At 38.9% G+C, this 18,131-nt stretch overlaps 2 protein-coding genes and 2 non-coding genes across 6 annotated transcripts in view; all 4 read right to left on the bottom strand.

The window, feature by feature from the left end:
• Positions 1 to 1,730: 1,730 nt before the first annotated feature.
• RPS8 (ribosomal protein S8) lies at positions 1,731 to 6,777 on the bottom strand. The gene is made up of 6 exons (XM_007420229.4): positions 6,673 to 6,777; positions 6,095 to 6,201; positions 5,075 to 5,174; positions 3,732 to 3,907; positions 2,410 to 2,539; positions 1,731 to 1,894 (listed from the first exon to the last, which is right to left on the bottom strand). Exons 1-6 carry the CDS (start codon positions 6,674 to 6,676, stop codon positions 1,785 to 1,787), a joined length of 627 nt encoding a protein of 208 aa, XP_007420291.1. The 5' UTR covers positions 6,677 to 6,777; the 3' UTR covers positions 1,731 to 1,784.
• LOC112540202 (small nucleolar RNA SNORD38) lies at positions 2,044 to 2,112 on the bottom strand. Its single transcript, XR_003084266.1, has one exon. It is a non-coding gene; the product is annotated as a small nucleolar RNA SNORD38 (small nucleolar RNA).
• On the bottom strand, positions 5,258 to 5,359 carry LOC112540203 (small nucleolar RNA SNORD46). Its single transcript, XR_003084267.1, has one exon. It is a non-coding gene; the product is annotated as a small nucleolar RNA SNORD46 (small nucleolar RNA).
• Positions 6,778 to 10,057: 3,280 nt separating the features above from the next.
• GPBP1L1 (GC-rich promoter binding protein 1 like 1) overlaps positions 10,058 to 18,131 on the bottom strand; it is a 33,385-nt gene continuing 25,311 nt past the window's right edge. For 2 of the 3 annotated variants that reach the window (XM_088128523.1, XM_015887383.3), the window contains 6 exons: positions 17,372 to 17,580; positions 15,344 to 15,484; positions 15,058 to 15,216; positions 12,746 to 12,867; positions 11,157 to 11,259; positions 10,058 to 10,947 (listed from right to left, as the gene is read on the bottom strand). In XM_088128523.1, coding sequence (XP_087984649.1) covers positions 10,798 to 10,947; positions 11,157 to 11,259; positions 12,746 to 12,867; positions 15,058 to 15,216; positions 15,344 to 15,484; positions 17,372 to 17,580 — 884 coding nt within the window. In that variant the 3' untranslated portion in view covers positions 10,058 to 10,797. The remainder of the gene's footprint in view (positions 10,948 to 11,156; positions 11,260 to 12,745; positions 12,868 to 15,057; positions 15,217 to 15,343; positions 15,485 to 17,371; positions 17,581 to 18,131) is intronic. The other variant, XM_007420230.4, reaches the window with a different exon arrangement.

Raw genomic sequence — 18,131 nt, 5'->3', positions numbered from 1 at the left:
GGTCACTCTGACTGAACTCCAGAGATCCTGTGTGGAGATGGAACAAAGTTCCAGAAGGACAACCATCACTGCAGCCCTCCACTGATCTGGGCTTTATGGCAGAGTGGTTAGACATGAAAGCCTGCTTGGAGTTTGCAAAAAAGCACCTGAAGGACCCTCAGACTGTGGGAAACAAGATCCTCTGGTCTGATAAACCAAGATTGAACTGTTTGGCCTCAATTCTAAACGTTATGTCCGGAGGAAACCAGGCACCGCTCATCACCTGCCCAATACCATCTCAATAGTGAAGCATGGCGATGCCAGCATCATGCTGTGGGGGTGTTTTTCAGCACCAGGGACTGGGAGACTGGTCAGGGTTGAGGTAAAGCTGAATGGAGCAAAGTACAGAGATATCCTCAATGAAAACCTGTTCCACAGCACTCAGGACCTCAGACTGGGCCGAAGGTTCACCTTCCAACATGACAATGATCCTAAGCACACAGCCAAGACAACACAGGAATGGCTTAGGGACAACTCTGTGAATGTCCTAGAGTGGCCCAGCCAGAGCCCTGACTTGAACCCTATTGAACATCTCTGGAAAGACCTGAAAATTGCTGTCCGATGGTCCCCATCCAACCTGATTGAGCTTGAGAGGATTTGCAAATAAGAATGGCAGAAAATCCCCCAATCCAGGTGTGCAAAGCTTGTTGTGTCATACGGAAAAAGACTTGAGGCTGTAATTGCCGCCAAAGGTGCTTTAACAAAATACTAAGTAAAGGGTCTGAATACTTATGCCAATGTGATATTTCAGTTTTTCCTTTTTAATAAATTTACAGACATTTCTAAAATTCTGTTTTCACTTTGTCATTATGGGGTACTGAGTGTAGATTAATGAGGAAAAAAATGAATTTGAACGATTGTAGTAACAGGCTGCAACATAACAAAATTGAAAAAAGTGAAGGGGGTCTGAATACTTTCCGAATGCACTGTAGGTATCTGAAGAATAAAACTGAGATGAGCTAGAATATTCAACTAGGAAGATACTTTCTGTGTACTTAAATGTGATTTGAATTCATTCTTAATTTATTTCATTGGAATCCATGCAATTTGAGGATTCAACAGCATAATCTTGTTTACTCAGAAATAAATCACACTACTTTAAGTTAAGCTTACTCCTTAATAGATTTTTTTTTTTTAAGATTGTAACTTAAGAAGAAAAATGAGGGCACTGAAAAATACTAATTTGCAAGCTAAGGATAAAAGTTCTCTCAATGAAGGAGCAACATTTAGATTTGGTTAATACCATATCCATTTCAGTTGCTCAATTTAGCTTACACATTTGTCCAGATTTCTATCAACTTATCCTTCAGCAGTTATATAGTTTAATTTCATGTAGGGTTCAAGCATTTCTGAAAATCTATCCCATTATGCTCCCATTTTCAACCGGGGAATGGCAGCAACAAGAGACACTCTCCAAAATAAAAATGTAACAAGTTTAGAAAACCTAACAGCTTTCAAAAGGATCAGGCTTCAACAGAAATCTCATTCATACTGCCTTCCTTGGGGCCACAGGCAAGTCATAACTTGGCCTACAAGAACAGCATATCAGCATCAGACTGAAGCAAGCCCAGACTTTCTTCCCAGCACTTCAGCACATGAAGTCTATGGTCCACACTACTGGTATCAATTCCAATTCAGCACTGACCACTGATACACTTTGTCCCAATGCCCATAAATAATCACATTAATCATTTAGAACAAGACTCTGGGATATTTATTAAGCCTGTTAGATACAGTAAATGTGTTCATTTGCCTTTTCTGGCCTTGATCTTCCTCAGATAGAATTCTAGCTCCTTGCCTTCCAGAATATAGCCATCTGCTCGGCCACACTGTCCAGGTCTGGAGGCAATGCAAGCTGCAAAAGGAAAGCACAAAATTAAAGAAGGAAAAAGTATCAATTAAGACTAGTGAACATGCTTCTCTAAGTGCAAAACCCTTCTTGCTAATAGCTCCACATTGTAGGGTTTATATTAAAAATTTAACGGCCATCCCAGAGATGAAGTCACCTTCAGAACTTGAAGTGTCACCACTCACATTCAGCAGCAGAACTGGACAAAGTTTTCATCACAAGGTCAACTTCAAATCCCTGGTCAAGCAATCATGCAGGATAACATGGTGATCACCTGACACTTGAAATTCTACATATAAAGTAGTAAGGACTAGGAAAAGGCCCTGATAATCGTCAAGCTAAATGTTCTAAGAGCTAAAACCACAAATAAATTCTGCCCTAGAATAAAGAAAGTAGTAAGCTGCAGCTTTCTGTCAACTGTAAGTATAGATCACCCCCATCACATAATTTATCAAAATAGCAGATCTGCATAAGCATTCTGCGGTGCCTAGATAGTTCAGTTTTCCATTTTTGCATCTCACCAAGTAGCTTCCCTTGCTGGAACTGCTCCTCCAGGAGGCTACTGATCTTGGCATTCTTTTTCCGCTCATCATACTTCTTCTGAATTTTCTTTGAACGTTTTTTGTTTAAAATTTCTTCCTCCTCAGGGGTCTGGAACAAAAGCAGAAGGTTAAGTGGCTGTTATTTCCCATAACTCCACAAACACCTGGAATATGCAGGAAAACAAAACAGCACATTTTAGGGTTGTATAATTAAAAACTGGTATTGTGCAAAGCATTCTGTGCATGAACTATTGTGCACATTAACAAACTACAGCTTGTTCTATGCCTGGATTGAAATGTGTTGTGTGCGTAAGTGGTAGGGAAAAGAAGCCACTGGGAAGACTAAGGTGGGGGGAGGCCACCCCATCTGGTTGGATATTAGCTTCTGCCACTGCCAATCTCCATGGCTTGAACTGTAGCATACCCAATCAGCCTGCCTCCCCCATGTTCCAAGTACCATTTTTTCTCTACCTCTCAGTAGCCACCAATGCAGACAGCCATTCAGTCAAGAAAGGAAAGAATTGGAAAGATGGGAGAACCAATTAGATGCGCAGTGCTTGAATAAAGACATTGATGATGGCAGCTAAGGGAAGGCAAAGGACAGAAAGTGCTAAGAATTTACAAATAAGTAAATGTACATACATAGGCCACCTAGAGGAAGGAATACAGAAGTGAGGTGCACAGATTTTGCCCTACTTACCCCACAAAACTCCTCCAAATTTTGTTTCAGCCAATACCCAGAGAAATCAAATTGTTTGGGGTTTTGGTTTTGCCAAACTGCAGCCTGACCAGAATGGTTTGGCATAACTTCTGAAGCAACATATTTGTTTGGGTTTTGTGCATACTCCTAATACAAACTACACAGCATGACCAGTGTACTGAGTTCTTTGCCAATTTAAAACATCTTCCAGGTAAATTGAGATCTAAGCACTAATGGGATAACAACCTATAAGCATTCTCCAACCTGGACTCCTATAAGTATGCTGAGAGTAAAACTCCCAAAATTTCTGGTTCACATGGCTAACCAAGTTCAGGAAAGCTATAATAAATCACTGAGCCAATGCTAGAAAAGAATCCACAAACATGAATTCATAGAATCTTTTTTATTCAAAACATTTGCCTCCACGCTTCAGTACTATGATGCTCTAAATGGGGACCCTACACAGCTTGGTCTCATGTCTCCTTCAGATCAGTAAATATGACATCAATCTCCTTCAGCAGCAGAACTGGATAATAGTGTCATCATCAGAAGACAAAAATATTTTAAACCTTAGAGCAGGGTATAGCATCATGTTACCTACCAGCTTGGCACCCTTTTTGCGCCCAAGGGGCAAGGCATAATGGGCTTCATACCACTGTCGGTATGGTGTGCTGTCAATAAGGACAATGCAGTTTTTGACCAGGGTCTTTGTGCGCACCAATTCATTATTAGATGCATTGTACACTACATCAATTATTCTGGTTTTGCGTGTACAGCCTGTAAACAAAAGGAACTTAAGTTATCTTTCAAGAGTAAAAGATATGGTGTAAGAATCTTTTGGTTACATAAAAATAATAGGCCTTCAAACTCTGTGCAGGATCTGTATAAATTCTATTTTACAAATGTAGCAGCAACAGTTGACTCCTTCCATTTCCAAAGTCACCCCATTTAAAGAAAAAAGAGTAGAATTGACAAGCTACAATCTAGAAAGAAAACATTGTTCAAAGAATAAATAGCAATTTAATTAATGTATGTGATTCCACAAACTAAAACTTCTGAAGAATCTGACATTTTTTTCCTAAAGAGCATGATGACTCTGCAACACAAGCTTGCCCTTTTTATATATGTGTGCAACAACACTATGAAGATACGAAAGGGGCAGAGCTTGTCTCACGACAGTGCTCCCCCTGTAGATATTTCTGCTTGCAAAACACCAGAATCAGCACTCCAATTAGAAAATACAGAAACAGTCCTGTTCATTCTATATTACCACATCTCTTTCAGCAGACACAATAAAAAGTCCTTGTAACCAAGCTCAATAAAAAATATGAAATAAAGGAAATACAGAATCTGCAGTGGAGTATTAACCTCACCAACCAACCAAATATAACAACTCCAGGATTATGAACTGACCAGTTAAGTAAACCTGAGTAGGAACAAAGGTAAACTCTTAGGCAAACTTGAAAAGGACCCCCCAAATACCATGGGGTATCAAACTAAGCATGCAAGCAAACATTCAAATGTATTATATGGTTGCTTTCTTTATTATATGGTTTTGGTCTTTTTTTTTAATCTGGGCCATCTACAGCAACATTCTTGTCTCTTGATCACTGAATAACGGCCTTTAAATCCATGCTGACCACTTGTTTAAAATTAGCCAATATTTTTCAGTATCTCTGTTCTAACACCCCAGTTTTAACCAGTCTTGAACAATACCTTTGAAGCTTATACAAACAATGTATCTCCCCTTTAACATCCCTTGTAGCAACAATGCATACATACTCAGGGTAACTATGACACTCTTATCACTGAGAGCTAGGAATTCACCAATCTCTCTTAAGGTCAAAGTTATCATCACTGTTTTCTTGTTTGTGCTTCTAGGTCACTAACCCCAAGGGCTAATATCCACTTTACACTTACATAGAATATCCACTTTACACTTACATTCAGATCCCCAAGAGAAGTTTCCAACGTCCAAACGCAGCGCACGGTATTTTTTATTCCCACCACGTACTCTTACTGTGTGAATCCTTCTGGGACCAATCTGCAACAAAGTACCACAGGTTTGCTCAAACACAGCAATTCATTGAACTAAAATCTTCCCCCAAATATCCACCTTACATGGCAACATGGTCAGTGTAACTATGACCACCCCTAGCATTGGTGACTGTGATGAAGACCAGAACAGTCTACACACCCACCTAAGGTGTACTTCTCATCATTCCAGTTGCCTCCATGTCAGGGAACAGTAATCTCTAAAGTACTATGCAACTATTTGCCGCCCAGAGTCACCTTGTATGAGATGGGCGGCTATATAAATATGATAAATAAATAATCCCAACATGACCAAAATAACTTTAGATTTAAGTTTACTTTCCTCTGCTACACCACAAACCTCTTTTAAGGATGACAGGAATTTCAAATCAATTTGTGGTATGACACAAGTTGCCACTGCATTAAGCATTCCACCATGCATGCCCAACTCTTGGGTATATCTAAAGTAGCTCTTATCTGCTCCACACATAAATGTCAATCATTATTGACTACATGCATAAAATGGTACTGCAATTAAATTCAAGGGCACACTAACTGTAGCAGATGGTTTTTAAAAATAGATGTTTGCATAAATATTATTGCTATATCAGACCTTAGAAACAGTTTTGTTACAGACATATTATATAAAACCACATTTATCCTTTACCTAGAGATTATTTTGGAACTAACAAACTTCTGATTATCTGTTGCTTTTTATACAGCATTCTGGATTACTCAAGAATAAAGCTCTCTTGAATTAAAGTTTCCACCTGTTTCCCCTGCCCCAAGGAAAGATTTCCCAGGTGGCCTACAGTAATCCACATTATCCAGGAAACATGCACCCTCTTAAATACTGTACTCCTACTGAGAATAGTCTGAACCGACATAGCTTCCCAAACATTTTCCCCCTAATCAATTAAGTGCACATACTTTGGTATTGGCAGGAGGTCGCCCCAGCTCATACTTCCTTTTCTTATGGTAGGGCTTCCGCTTTCCCCCAGTCTTGCGGCGTTTGTGCCAATTATCCCTGGAGATACCTGGATAAAGAGAAAAATCAAGCGATACAGACACCGAAGCGGGTCATTAAACGTGTCCCTCCATGGCTTGGAGGAGTTCCGTATGCCCAGTGTTACTCAGTTCTCCAAGGTAAGAAGTCTCCGCATGGAATTCTCGGCCCTAATGCAGCAGTGGAAAAAGTTTCATCATTGCAACGTCGGGCAAAGGAACAAGTAGGGGGCTTTAGGCGAGGAAACACTTTCGCTCCACGGACGTCCCTCTCCCATTAGGAAGAGGTGGCTAGTGCGCCAACACAGCAGAGGCCGAATAGTCGTCCGAAGCCAAAGCAGGCCTAATTGCAATTGCTACACAAAACCGCCCAGAATATCACACGCATTTAGCGGCGTAAACATCTGCCTCCCGGTTACCCGACTGGCGGCTCCGCGGGGATGTCTACCGGGGCGGATGGTAGCGGATAAAACCACGATGCCCCCCTTCCTCTAGGAACTCACCCATCCTTCTCCGAGGCGCCGACTGCAAAGAGAAGTGCGCAAAGCATCACGGGGCGGTTTGTTCCACGGGAAATCTCGCGGCAAACCTCTCTCGTCTCAGTTGACGCGCATCGTTACGTCATTAAAATGGGACAAGGTCGAGGAGAGAGGTGGTTCTCGAACGTCCGTTGACATGAATGTGTGCGCGGAGGGTTTCTTTCTGATTTGGGTAGAAAGAAGCTAGTTAGGTGTATTCAGCTGTTACTACGGCTTGTTTTTCAGACTATCGCTGAACACGGGGAGGGGGCTGCAAATTCTTTGTTTCAGAGCGTAGCTACTTGGCGGTTTTTTTTTTTTGTGATGAACGTGCTGCAGTTGCTGCTTGGAAGGGGAGGTTTCCCATAGCGGTTTGATAACCTCTGTTTTTTATACAGTGGTTAAATGTACAAGATCCAGTGCAAAAGAGGGACGTTAAATAGTTAAAAAACATAGTACCTGTACAATGAAGCGTAGATATAGATGGTTGTAAAGCTAAACTAGTAACCAGTGTAGCTTACTGCGGTTAGGGCTATCACACCTGGACTGTCAGACTTCGGGCGATCGCTGATGGCGGTGGAGACTTAACTCTTCGCTGCTATCTAGTAGTTGTCTTGGGGGTAAAATTTACCTGTGTGTGTTTTCTTCTGCCATTTCACAACATTAGTGGAAGACTTATCTTTGCCCTCAAACAGCTCCTTAAATCAATAGAAGAGAATATGTGTAACTCAAGATTAACTGTGGAGTCCTTGGGGTTCTCTGAGCTTGGTTGTTTTCTTGCAAACGTTTTGTTACCCGGCTAGGTGACATCACTGAAGATGTTACCTAGCCGGGTTAACGAAACGTTTGCAAGAAAACAACCAAGCTCAGAGAACCCCGAGGACTCCACAGCTCCTAAATCTAAAATGGCCATTTATAAGTAATAATAAACAAGCCATCACTAGGGCATAAGTCACAGCAAGTGCAAGTGGCTAGATGCCTTTGTCTGATGCTGAAAAAGCTTAGCAGGGTTAGACCTGGGTAGTACCTAAGTAGGAGACACCAGGAGCTGTGGACTATATTGTGAAGCTGGAACATTTATTTATTTATTTATTTAAGCTGCAGAATATTTAAACAGCAGTTCTTTAGAACCTGTTCTTTTTCATCATTTACCATTGATTTAATTAATGGAAATTTATCTCAGATCCCATGCTGCCATATCACTGCATACAGAATGTAATTTGGTATAATTGAGCTGATATACCTTCATGGTACAGTGTTGTGATGCACACTTTCCCTAGTCTGAGATGCCAGCATTCCTCTGAAGTGTCCCTAAATTTCTTACACACTATTTTTCTTCAACTATTTACATAACTAGGGACATAATTCAGTGTTAGTATGTCTGATAGCTATGCATCAGCAAAAGCCTAACCCATATATGCTGATATATATTAACCTTGTATAATTTATTTCTCACATACACATTTGTAAGCACTGCTTTTTACCATGTTTAGATTGCAAAGAAAGTATCTTATTAATTACGGTCCCTGGTAATTTTCATCTCAGTATCCCAAAATTAAGAGCCAGTTTGTAAACCACATACAGTACAGCACTTTAGCAGCCTTTGAGATACTATTTTAAAAGAGAAGGCAGTTTTATAATTGTTTCTAAAAGGTGAAATAATTAAGTTTTAGACTATTTTTGCTTAGAGTTTCTGCAGAAAACCTTTTAAAATGTTCCTGGTCATTTAAAATATTCCTAGTCATGAGTCAGTTTTTCTCTTACACTGACATGTACTTTCAGGTATTCAAACAGGATTGTTCTCTACTGTAGTATGTCTTTTGCCGATCAGTGCTGTTCTCAGTTCAAGCACTGCATTTAAGGTTATCCATAGACAAAATCTAGAATTGATTAGGAATCAGCTGAAGATACGAACCTAAGTATGAAAACTTGTATATTGGTTTAGAACACAAAGCTCATTTTTAACCACAGAAAAGCATTTAACTCCAACCTAGAGGCATTTCAATATTCTGCTGAAACAGGTTCCTCAGCAAGATTATGTTCTACACTTTTTAAGCATGGAAGTAGCTTGTGCATTCTGCTTTGTTGAAGGTATTTCAGCTACAGGAATGCTTTCTAGGAATATGACTAATTACTTTGAGGAGCTTTTGTGTGTAGTGTTTACTATGCAATCTTTGTGACATAGTCCATGAACACTTGAAAGAATACATGAATATAAATGCTTTTATTATGATCTTAGAATACAGAAATGTTTACTAATGCAGCACTGTCAACATTAAAAAAAAAAAAAACTATAGTCCAAAGACAATTACAGAAGAATGTATCCTTTCCAAACCCAGCATCCCACTATAATTTTAACATGCAATTTTAAATACTTGCATCACAGCAGATGCTTGTCTAGCTGGCAAGGAGAGTGCTGCATGAAGTTGAGGTATATTGGTTTCTACTAATGTAGTCATACTGACTCTGCAAACTAAATACCATGTAGGTTGTTTGTGTTGCTTTAATCCTAATGACTTCTAGCTCAGCAAGTTTGATGACCTATTGAGCAAAAATGCTTTTGGTATCCTAAAACAAATGGTGGGCTCTAGGAAGTGGTTTGTTCCTTGACCATTAGGAATATAGTTCTTTGGGTGCCAGCTGTTATATAAAGTTATGCTACACTTTATGAATATATGCCAGTACAGTCTGGGAGATTTGGCAGACCAAAGTATGCATGTGTGCTCATAAAGGTCTCTTCTGTGGGAATTTAATTCCAGCCAACCTTGACTGATCTTGAAAACTATGTAGGGTTGTACCTGGGTAGTACTTGGATGGGAAATTACCAGAAAATTCTAGGATTATAGGCTAGGTTGAAAAGTTGAAAAAACATCCTGGAAGAAGGCAAAAGCGATGGCTTCTATATTGTTCCCAAGAAAATTACACAAATGTGTCCCTAAAGTCACCAGAAACCGAACTGCACTTGATGGAAGACCAATTTTTGAAACCTCCAAATACTAAAATTTAAAACGTTAAAAATTAGTGAATCTTGACAAAAGCAACACACAGGCTATACCTCCATGCTCCTCATGTACTATACCAGAAATTAAACATTAGATGTACAGGATAATCACTGCCCAATTTTTCAGTCTTGTTTTATACTAAATGTGAACATTTCCATTAGTGATGAGGTACTCATATTATTTTATAGATATCCTTTTTTGATATAAACTTATCCTACATATAGAGCTGGAGTGATTCATTTATTCATCAAGAAACAAGCAAATTAGGACTCTGCTTTTGAAAAATTACTGCTATGTGAAGACTGAAGTACAAGAAAGTCTTATTCAAGAAATCTAAACTAGTAATTTGAGAAATGACAGACTCAGAATTGGCAAACTGATGCAAAATATTTATTCCAAGTTAGTTATCTTTTGATGCAGTAGTTTTCCCCCTCATACAGACTCAATGTGATAGTCACTTTTTTAAATCTGTAAATAATGTTATCAAAATAATCTTAATCTTTGAAATCCCACAAAAATTTTATATTTTAACAATCCACCCTGAATATCAAGGTTGCAAGAACACAAACAATTCCTATATCCAAATATTTTACAGCTGTACCCCAAAAAAAGAAAAACCAAACACGCCTGGTTAAGTGATGAAGCTCCCCGAGCCGCCAAAAAATAAAAAAGTTCCATGTTATTAGCATTAATTTAACACAATTAGAACTTCCGTAGCCATTTTGTCATTGACAATGATTGTTTTAGCACATTATTGCCGCGCAACATTTTGCAATGTGGACGGCAGTATGAGAAGCTTGTGGTTGCCCAACTTAAGTCTTTTGCATCCTGCTCCTGATGAGACTGAACCCATGCCTTGCTCCAGAAGGCAGAATGGATTGTTCTCTACGAAGCACAGAAGGGCAAAACCAAAAAGTAGTAAGCCAATAGCTTTCTTCTTTGGGATATAATTCTTTCCCTTGTGCATGAAGTTTTCAACAATAAAAAACTGAACAGACTTGAGATAGAATAAACTCTGCTTCATTCGAACCCCAAACATTTTATGTGCTGAACTACAAACTGAGTTTGCTGGGTTGGTTTTATATTGTAGATTTTTTGGTGCCCATTTTCAGGCATCGTCGTCAGAAGTTTCACTGCTACTTGTTTCTGTATCTGACTCTTCAAACTCTGTCTTAAAAGTGCTTCTCCAGTGGGAGAATAGTTGACTGCTGCCCTGGCCTCGAAGAAATTCACTCTTCCGAAAGCCATTTCTTCTTAGCTAGATAGAAAAGAAAGAAAATTTTCATATTTGTTTCCCTTTTTCATTCAGAATAAAATCAACATTCATTTGTTGTCAGATGCACCAAAACAAAATCATTTAATTTTAACCACATGGTTTATTGTACTCATTGTTCTCAATCAGAGATTTGTACACACAACTTGAGTTACAAAGTAAAATGATGCTAAAAGACGGGTAGTTGAACATACCTGCTCTGACTTTATTTGGAACTCTTTGAGCTCATCCTCTGTAAGGGGAAGGCAATTCTCATCATTTTCAGGATATTCCTGCCATCCCATTGCTTTCAGTAATCTAGCAAAGATAAAATAGACAGAAAGGACATTGGATTTAAGATGTCATTATGGAAGAAAAGAGATTTTATTAATTATTAAGCACAAGAAAATTCACAACTATTTTACTGCTGCTTACCACTATTTTGGTAGGAACAATATTGTTCTATAGGAGAGAAATACTTCTATAAAGCAAGTTAGGCTAAGAGTTAAATGAAACACTTACAGAAAAGTTGGGGATGGGGTAAAAAAGCACCAAGGCAAGGTTCCCAAATTGTGTGCTGGTAACCTGTTGAGGGTTATGAACTATTTGGTGTGTGTGTGGGTCATCACAACTTTTAAAATTGATCGACCTTGTACAGACAGAGTGGGAGCACTGTCAAAACTTATTTTGGGCTTTGCCTCATTTTGTCTGTCTAAGCTCAAGTGGACAGCTGCAGGACCCTGTGATCTAAATATTAAAATTTATTTGTTGCTTATGTCTTGTCAATTGTTCTATATATGGTGAGCCAGTGTCACAGAAATTCATCAAATATTTTGGAAAGAGCAGTACCACAAAATTTGAGAAACCCTGCACTAAGGCGGTAAGATTTAAAAAATCCAGTTCCTGTCCTCTTTAACTAGAATAAAACTATTATTTTCAAATAACTGGAAAATTACACCCTTCTTGAATTATTATACTATATATTGTACACTCGTTTAATGCTTGAAGGACCGAAGGAACAGGAAGGAAGTTTTTAAACATCTTTATTGCTTTGGTTCTTTGACAGCAAACACAGGAGAATGATCTACTTTCACCCCATTCTACTTTACTAAAAAGGATTGCGTAAAGGCAGTAAATGTCATCCTTCTGCTATGTCTGATGAAGCAGCTCCTTAGCTAGATTGAATTGTACCAGAGACGCTCATGCAGCCTTAATCTAGTCCCAAGACTGAGGAACCTATGATTAGGAGATTAAAGACTGCTTCCATGCAATCATTCTTGTGTTATCAATGAAGAGTAGGACTTCTTTCCCTGTCCTGTGAAACATTTCTGTAAGAAATGGCAAAGAGGCAATGCTTCCATCGAATGCATCAACTGCAGGGTATATGTAGTACCAGAAGAGAAGAATGTTCATAATGAGAAGCCAAAAACTTTTATTGTACAGGTAGTTCCCAGTTTAAGAATGAGTTCTATTCCCAAGATTTGTCCTTAAGTCAAATCTGTATGTAAGCCGGAACAGTATTATTGCATAATACTGTAGAAGTAGTATTGTGTAATTAACTCAAACCATTGTGTATTTAACTTGAATCATTGTGTATTTAACTCTAATTTTGCTACAATAGGCTCCGTTCTTAACTATGGGTCATCTGTAACCCAGGGACTACCTGCATTGTACTGAATGTCATGGAGTGATGGTGCCACCTCAAGAAATCACAGGTTCTTGTTTTAGAGCTGGTTAAACTTCTATTAATTTCTACACAGTTCTGGTGGGACAGTATTTTCCAGGCCAACTGCCTCATCCTCACCTGTGTTCTGCTTCTAAAGAGTGAGAAAGATTCTCTCCCTCTTCCAAAGGCAAAGAAAGGCCATTCTGATGGCAGTTCTCCTCCCAGTTTTCCTTTGGTTCTGCTGTACTGCCACCATCCACCTAGTGAGGAACAAAAGACAAATCAAAATCACACTTGTAGAATAGTTCTTTTAATGCTCATCAATGACATTTCAGAAAGTTCTCTAAATGACATGCTCAGGAAGTACAGACTTTAAGATGAGGCGAATAACTTCCTCAAACCAACACTGAGAAGCAACTGACTGTCCAAGAGTGTTAATAATAGCTAGTTCTATAGTTTAATTTCGAATATATTTTTTATTAAGAATTTTGATTATAATTAAATCTAATACAAAGTAGGAGTAAAAAGTGCAAGGAAAAAAAAACAGAAGAAAGAAAGAAACTTATGAATATAATAGAAAGAAAAGAAAGGAGTGACTTCCAACCTTCATCACAAGTATAAACAAATTTAGTAACTCTTCACCCTCTCTAAAGTTACAAACATTTCTCTCTTCATCCCATATCCCATCACTTATCTATAAACAAATTCATAAAACATCATCTTTTCAGTCCTGGTGTCAGCAGAAAGTCCAGAAAGGGTAGCCAGAAGGTTTAACATATCTTATTTTAACCTTGATCAGACAAACCAAGTTTATATCCTTTTACTTCTAATAGTCTTCATCTTTAGTTCATTTAAATATTGGATTTGATTTCTCTTCATTTCTTCTTTGTCACATCACACAGAGTTCTTCAAGCTTTAACAAGCCTCTTTTTAAAATCCAGTAGGAAAAAGTTATCCAGGTCACTCTCTTGGTTTGTCATTTTTAATGGTTTGTCCTTTTAAAATTTTAACACCTCAGCCAGTTTCTTTTGCAGATCCAGTGAAATATCCGTTTCCAAAACATTCTTTTGGCCTGTCAGTTGTAAATCCACCTTCGATACCATACCTATCTTGTCAGATAAAGTCTGTTCTGCATCTGACATTTTACGGTTTAATTTTGTACTGTTATGCTGTTTGCTATTTTGTTTGCTCTGTCATGTTATGAGTATTTAAACTGTCTTATAGTTTAAAATATGGGGATTTTTAAAAGCATTAAACAATTATATTGTAATTTTTAAAACTGTTCTATACTTACTTGAGAATATAAATCATAGAATTATTAATAAATAAAATTTGTTTTCAACTTGGATGCATATCCTTTAATCAGGATTGTGTACTAGTAATCCTTGCTTAACGACCACTCATTCAGTGACCATTCAACGTTATAATGGTACTGAACGAGAAGACTTATGACTGGTCCTCATAGTTGTGGCCATCGCAGCAACCCTGTGATAGTGATTTGGGTGCTTGGCAACCAGCTCACAATTACAATGGTTGCAGCATCCCATGGTCATGTGATCGCCATTTGCAACCTTTACTTCCAGCTTCCAACAAGCAAAGTCAATGGGGTTGTGAAGTCCTTCCAGGAGGTCTCAAACGGCAATCACGTTATGTTGTGCTTAACAACCACACAGGATTCACTTAATGATGGCAACAGGAACTACTGCAACTGCCATCATAAATTGGCATGGTCACGTGACATTGTGCTTTAAGACCACGTCACTTAGTGATAGAGTTGCCAATCCCAATTACCATAGCTAAGCAAGGACCACCTGTGTGAGTTTTTAACACAGGATCAAGAAGAAAAAATAGTCTGTGCATGTAACAGACTCCAGCATCACTGTAATGACTGAGGATTCCCATCTGTCGAGCTAATGCGTGGGAAAGTATGTACTGTTGCAAAAATGCATGAAGCCTTAAAAAAAAAAAAAGTATCTAGATCAGATCCTTTTCTTCAAAGAAGGGTACCTATTCTTCATTACCAAAGGGGAAAAGAAATTCCAATTATCTACCACAATGGTAAAAATTAAGTGTTTGTGCTATGTACTTTGTATTTCTAGGTTTAAGCATAGCTTGATTTATCCTCCAGAATGAAAGTGTTTACATTTGTATAAATTATATATAGCAATCACAGTACTTGAAGGCAAATAGCTTCTGCTTATGCATTGGTCCTTGTATTTTCAAATCTGTCATTATTGCTTGCTATAAATATTTTTTATTTTTATTTTCTGTTTTATACAAAACAAAAAACAGAATCAAGATCAACATATATATGCTAGAGCTCTCAGAGAGTAGCAAGTTTACTAAACACCTATGCAAACTCATTCTAGAAGTCTTATTCTAAAACACTGGGAAAGTACTTAAAAACATCTCGACACCATTATTTTTAAAAAAAGAAATGGAACCCTTACATCCTCCAGTTTGTTGTTCTCATGGCGCTCTGGCAATTCTCCATTCCTGTCATCCTTCAGAGCTTTTAAGAACTCACTCTTCTTATCTGTGGTGCGGCGCATCAGCTTTGTCAAGCGAGAGGAGTTTATTTCAATAGGAGGGGTGGTACTGGAGGGACTCTGGGGATAGAGTAATTGTATTGTAAACCTATTATAATTCACTGATTTGCTAGAAAGAGCTGAAATTGGTTAATTTTTTAAGTCCCTTCTGATTCATTGTATGTTTATTTCCACCATACATGCTTACCTCTTTGGAAGAGGTGAGAACAGAGCCACTGGCTAATACAGCTGGTTTGGTTACAGACACAGGACTGGTAAAAGCTGAATCACGGCTAGAGGTTAGTGAGCTTGGTTTATGTTCACTTCTGTTAGCTTTCCACTGATTTGGCTATAATGAAGAAACACACAGTAACAATAGTAATAAATTTGCATAAAACCAACATTGACTTAGTAAAATGCTGTCTTCTGAAAATCTATACTTATTTAAAATACTCCTTTTGGGAACCCTATCATACATTTATCTGACATGGCTATATTCCAGATCCTAACAACAAAATCCCACAGAATATCAAATGATTTGGAAAAATATCAAATGATACCAAATTTTGTCCAAGATCAAAGTGAAAAAAAGTGCTAGAAAATGAAGGTGAAGAAAAATGTTTATTAATCTATTTCATTAAATTTGTTGTGGACACTCATTCCAACACTCTTGCAAAATGTAATACCAGTTAAAACAATTAAAAACAGGCGAAACAGGACAGTCCAGATTAAAAACAGCCACAATAAAATACATCACAACAACTAACCCCGCAACACATTCACCCAGGCCTTGGAACAAAGCCACGTTTTAAGGGCTTTCTGGAACCTGAGGAGAATGAGTTTGTCATCCGTATCTCTGGAAGGATGCTGTTCCAGAGGGTGGGGCTGTGCCAGAGAAGGGATGCTTCCTAGTTCATTTCCAATCCGCCTGAATTTACTGGGCAGGCAGAAACAGTGGAAGAGAAGTGGTCCCTCAGATAACCAGGCTCTATGCCATGAAGGGCTTTAAAAACCTTGAATAGCACTAAGAAACCAAATGGTAACCAATGCAGCTTGTGTGGCAATGGTGACACATGAGCATAGCGAGTTGTGGTCATTATTGCTCATGCCACTGCATTTTAAACCAGTTGTAGCTTCCAGATAGTCTTTAAGAGAAGCCCCATGTAGAATCCATTGCAATAGTCCAACTGTGAGGCAAGCAGGGCATGAGTGACTGAAAGGGCTCCCAGTTGAGGAAGGAGCACAACTGGTGCACAAGTTGAACCTGTGTCAAAGTCCTCCAGGCCACAGCTGCCACCTGCTCTTTGAGCAGTAGTTGTGAATCGAGGAGGAGCCCCAGGTGGTACACCAGTCCTGAATGGCAAAGTGTAACCCCATCCAAGACCAACAATGGAAGTATCCCCAACCCAGGGGGGCCCAAATAGCTAGAGCCACTCAGTCTTGTCAGGATAGAGCTGAAATGTATTCCTCCCCATCCAGACCTGAACAGGCTTCAGACACTGGGTCAGTACCTCAACAACGTGATTTACACAGCCAGGGGTTGAGATGCAAAGCTGGGTATCATCAGCATACTGAGGACACCAAACTCTGAATCAGCAGATGACCTCGCCCAGCAGTTCCACATAGATGTTAAACAGGAGGGCAGAGCGCACTGAACCCTGAGGCACCTCACAAATGAGGGACCCCAGGTGTGATCTCTCCTCTCCTCTCCCATCAACACCGACTGGAATCAACCAAAGAGGAAGGAGGCAAGCCACCACAATGCAATGCTTCCTACTCCCAGCCTCTCTAGCCAGTCCAGAATGATACTATTGCTGATGGTATCAAAAGCATCTGAGAGATCAAGAAGCCGAAGAATCAATGCACTAGCCTGCTCTAGGTCTGCCAAAGACCATTGATAAGTGCAACCAATGCTGTCTCCATACTATACTGTGTGAAACTCCAACTCAGGTGCATCCAGATAATACACTGTCCCCCAGATCCTCTGTAACTGCTGTTTGACACCTTAAAAGAAGACCATCTTCTTTTAAATGTCTAAGCAATGCTAACTGAAAACATAAAAAAGGAGAACTGAGCTGAGTTTCCAACAGTCAGGATGGGGGGACCACACGGATCCTCCTATACTGTTAATATCATTACCATATAAAAATGCACTTTAGTGTTTAGCACAAATATTTTTGATATAGTTATTAACAATTTTTCAACTGTCCCTATTACTATTATAATAGCTACTCACTGACATTCTGTGTACCTTTGATGGGGGTGCTGCAGGCTTAGGAACCAGATTTTTGTAGACACTTGGGACAATGGGGGTTGCCTTGTTGCCATTTGAAAGCTGAGGTCCTGGTGATGTGAATGCAGCTGAGAAGGCAGCAGCAGGATCCTCTTTTGAAACCTTTTTGATGACCAGCATCTTGGTAGGTTGCTTGGCACTAGGAGGATTTTCTGATAAAACAGCATGGAAGGAGCTTAGTATTTCAACAAAAAATGAGTTCACCCTAGTCCATCTCATACCTGCTCATGTTAAGTCAGTGCAGGAAGTGATCAGAGATTAATTTGGAACCTGAGAATCAGCAATTAATATTCTAAATGTTAAACAAATCAATTTAAGTTATTTAAAGAGATCCTGTAAGAATATTTTTACATGAATAAGTTTCAACTGAATGAAGTGCTGTTGAGTACTGAAAACCTAGCAACTGCTTAAGGCTTTCACTGAAGTCCTAATTTCAGTTTTAGTTTTTCACCCTTCCTCTCCTTTTCTGTTAGGTATCATGCATATTATTGCTCTTATGTTAAGAATTACCTGAAACATGGGCATTATATGTTGATGTGAGTCATAGCTGAAACTTTAGTTGCAAGTGTTGGTCAATGTAAGGTGGCTCCCTTATTTGTAACTTCCTTTTATTCTTTGTTTTATTTTGTTTTACATATTTTAATGTATTTTACTGTTTTTAGCTTTATTGTACGCTGTCCAGAATTGCCTGTGGTGAGATGAG

This window comes from Python bivittatus, unplaced genomic scaffold (genome assembly GCF_059951505.1).
Source record: "Python bivittatus isolate LINGU-HERP-01145 unplaced genomic scaffold, Pbiv_v1 ctg000700_np1212, whole genome shotgun sequence".
In the NCBI taxonomy this organism is placed as follows: domain Eukaryota; kingdom Metazoa; phylum Chordata; class Lepidosauria; order Squamata; family Pythonidae; genus Python; species Python bivittatus.
This window is presented reverse-complemented; position numbering and strand designations above follow the sequence as displayed.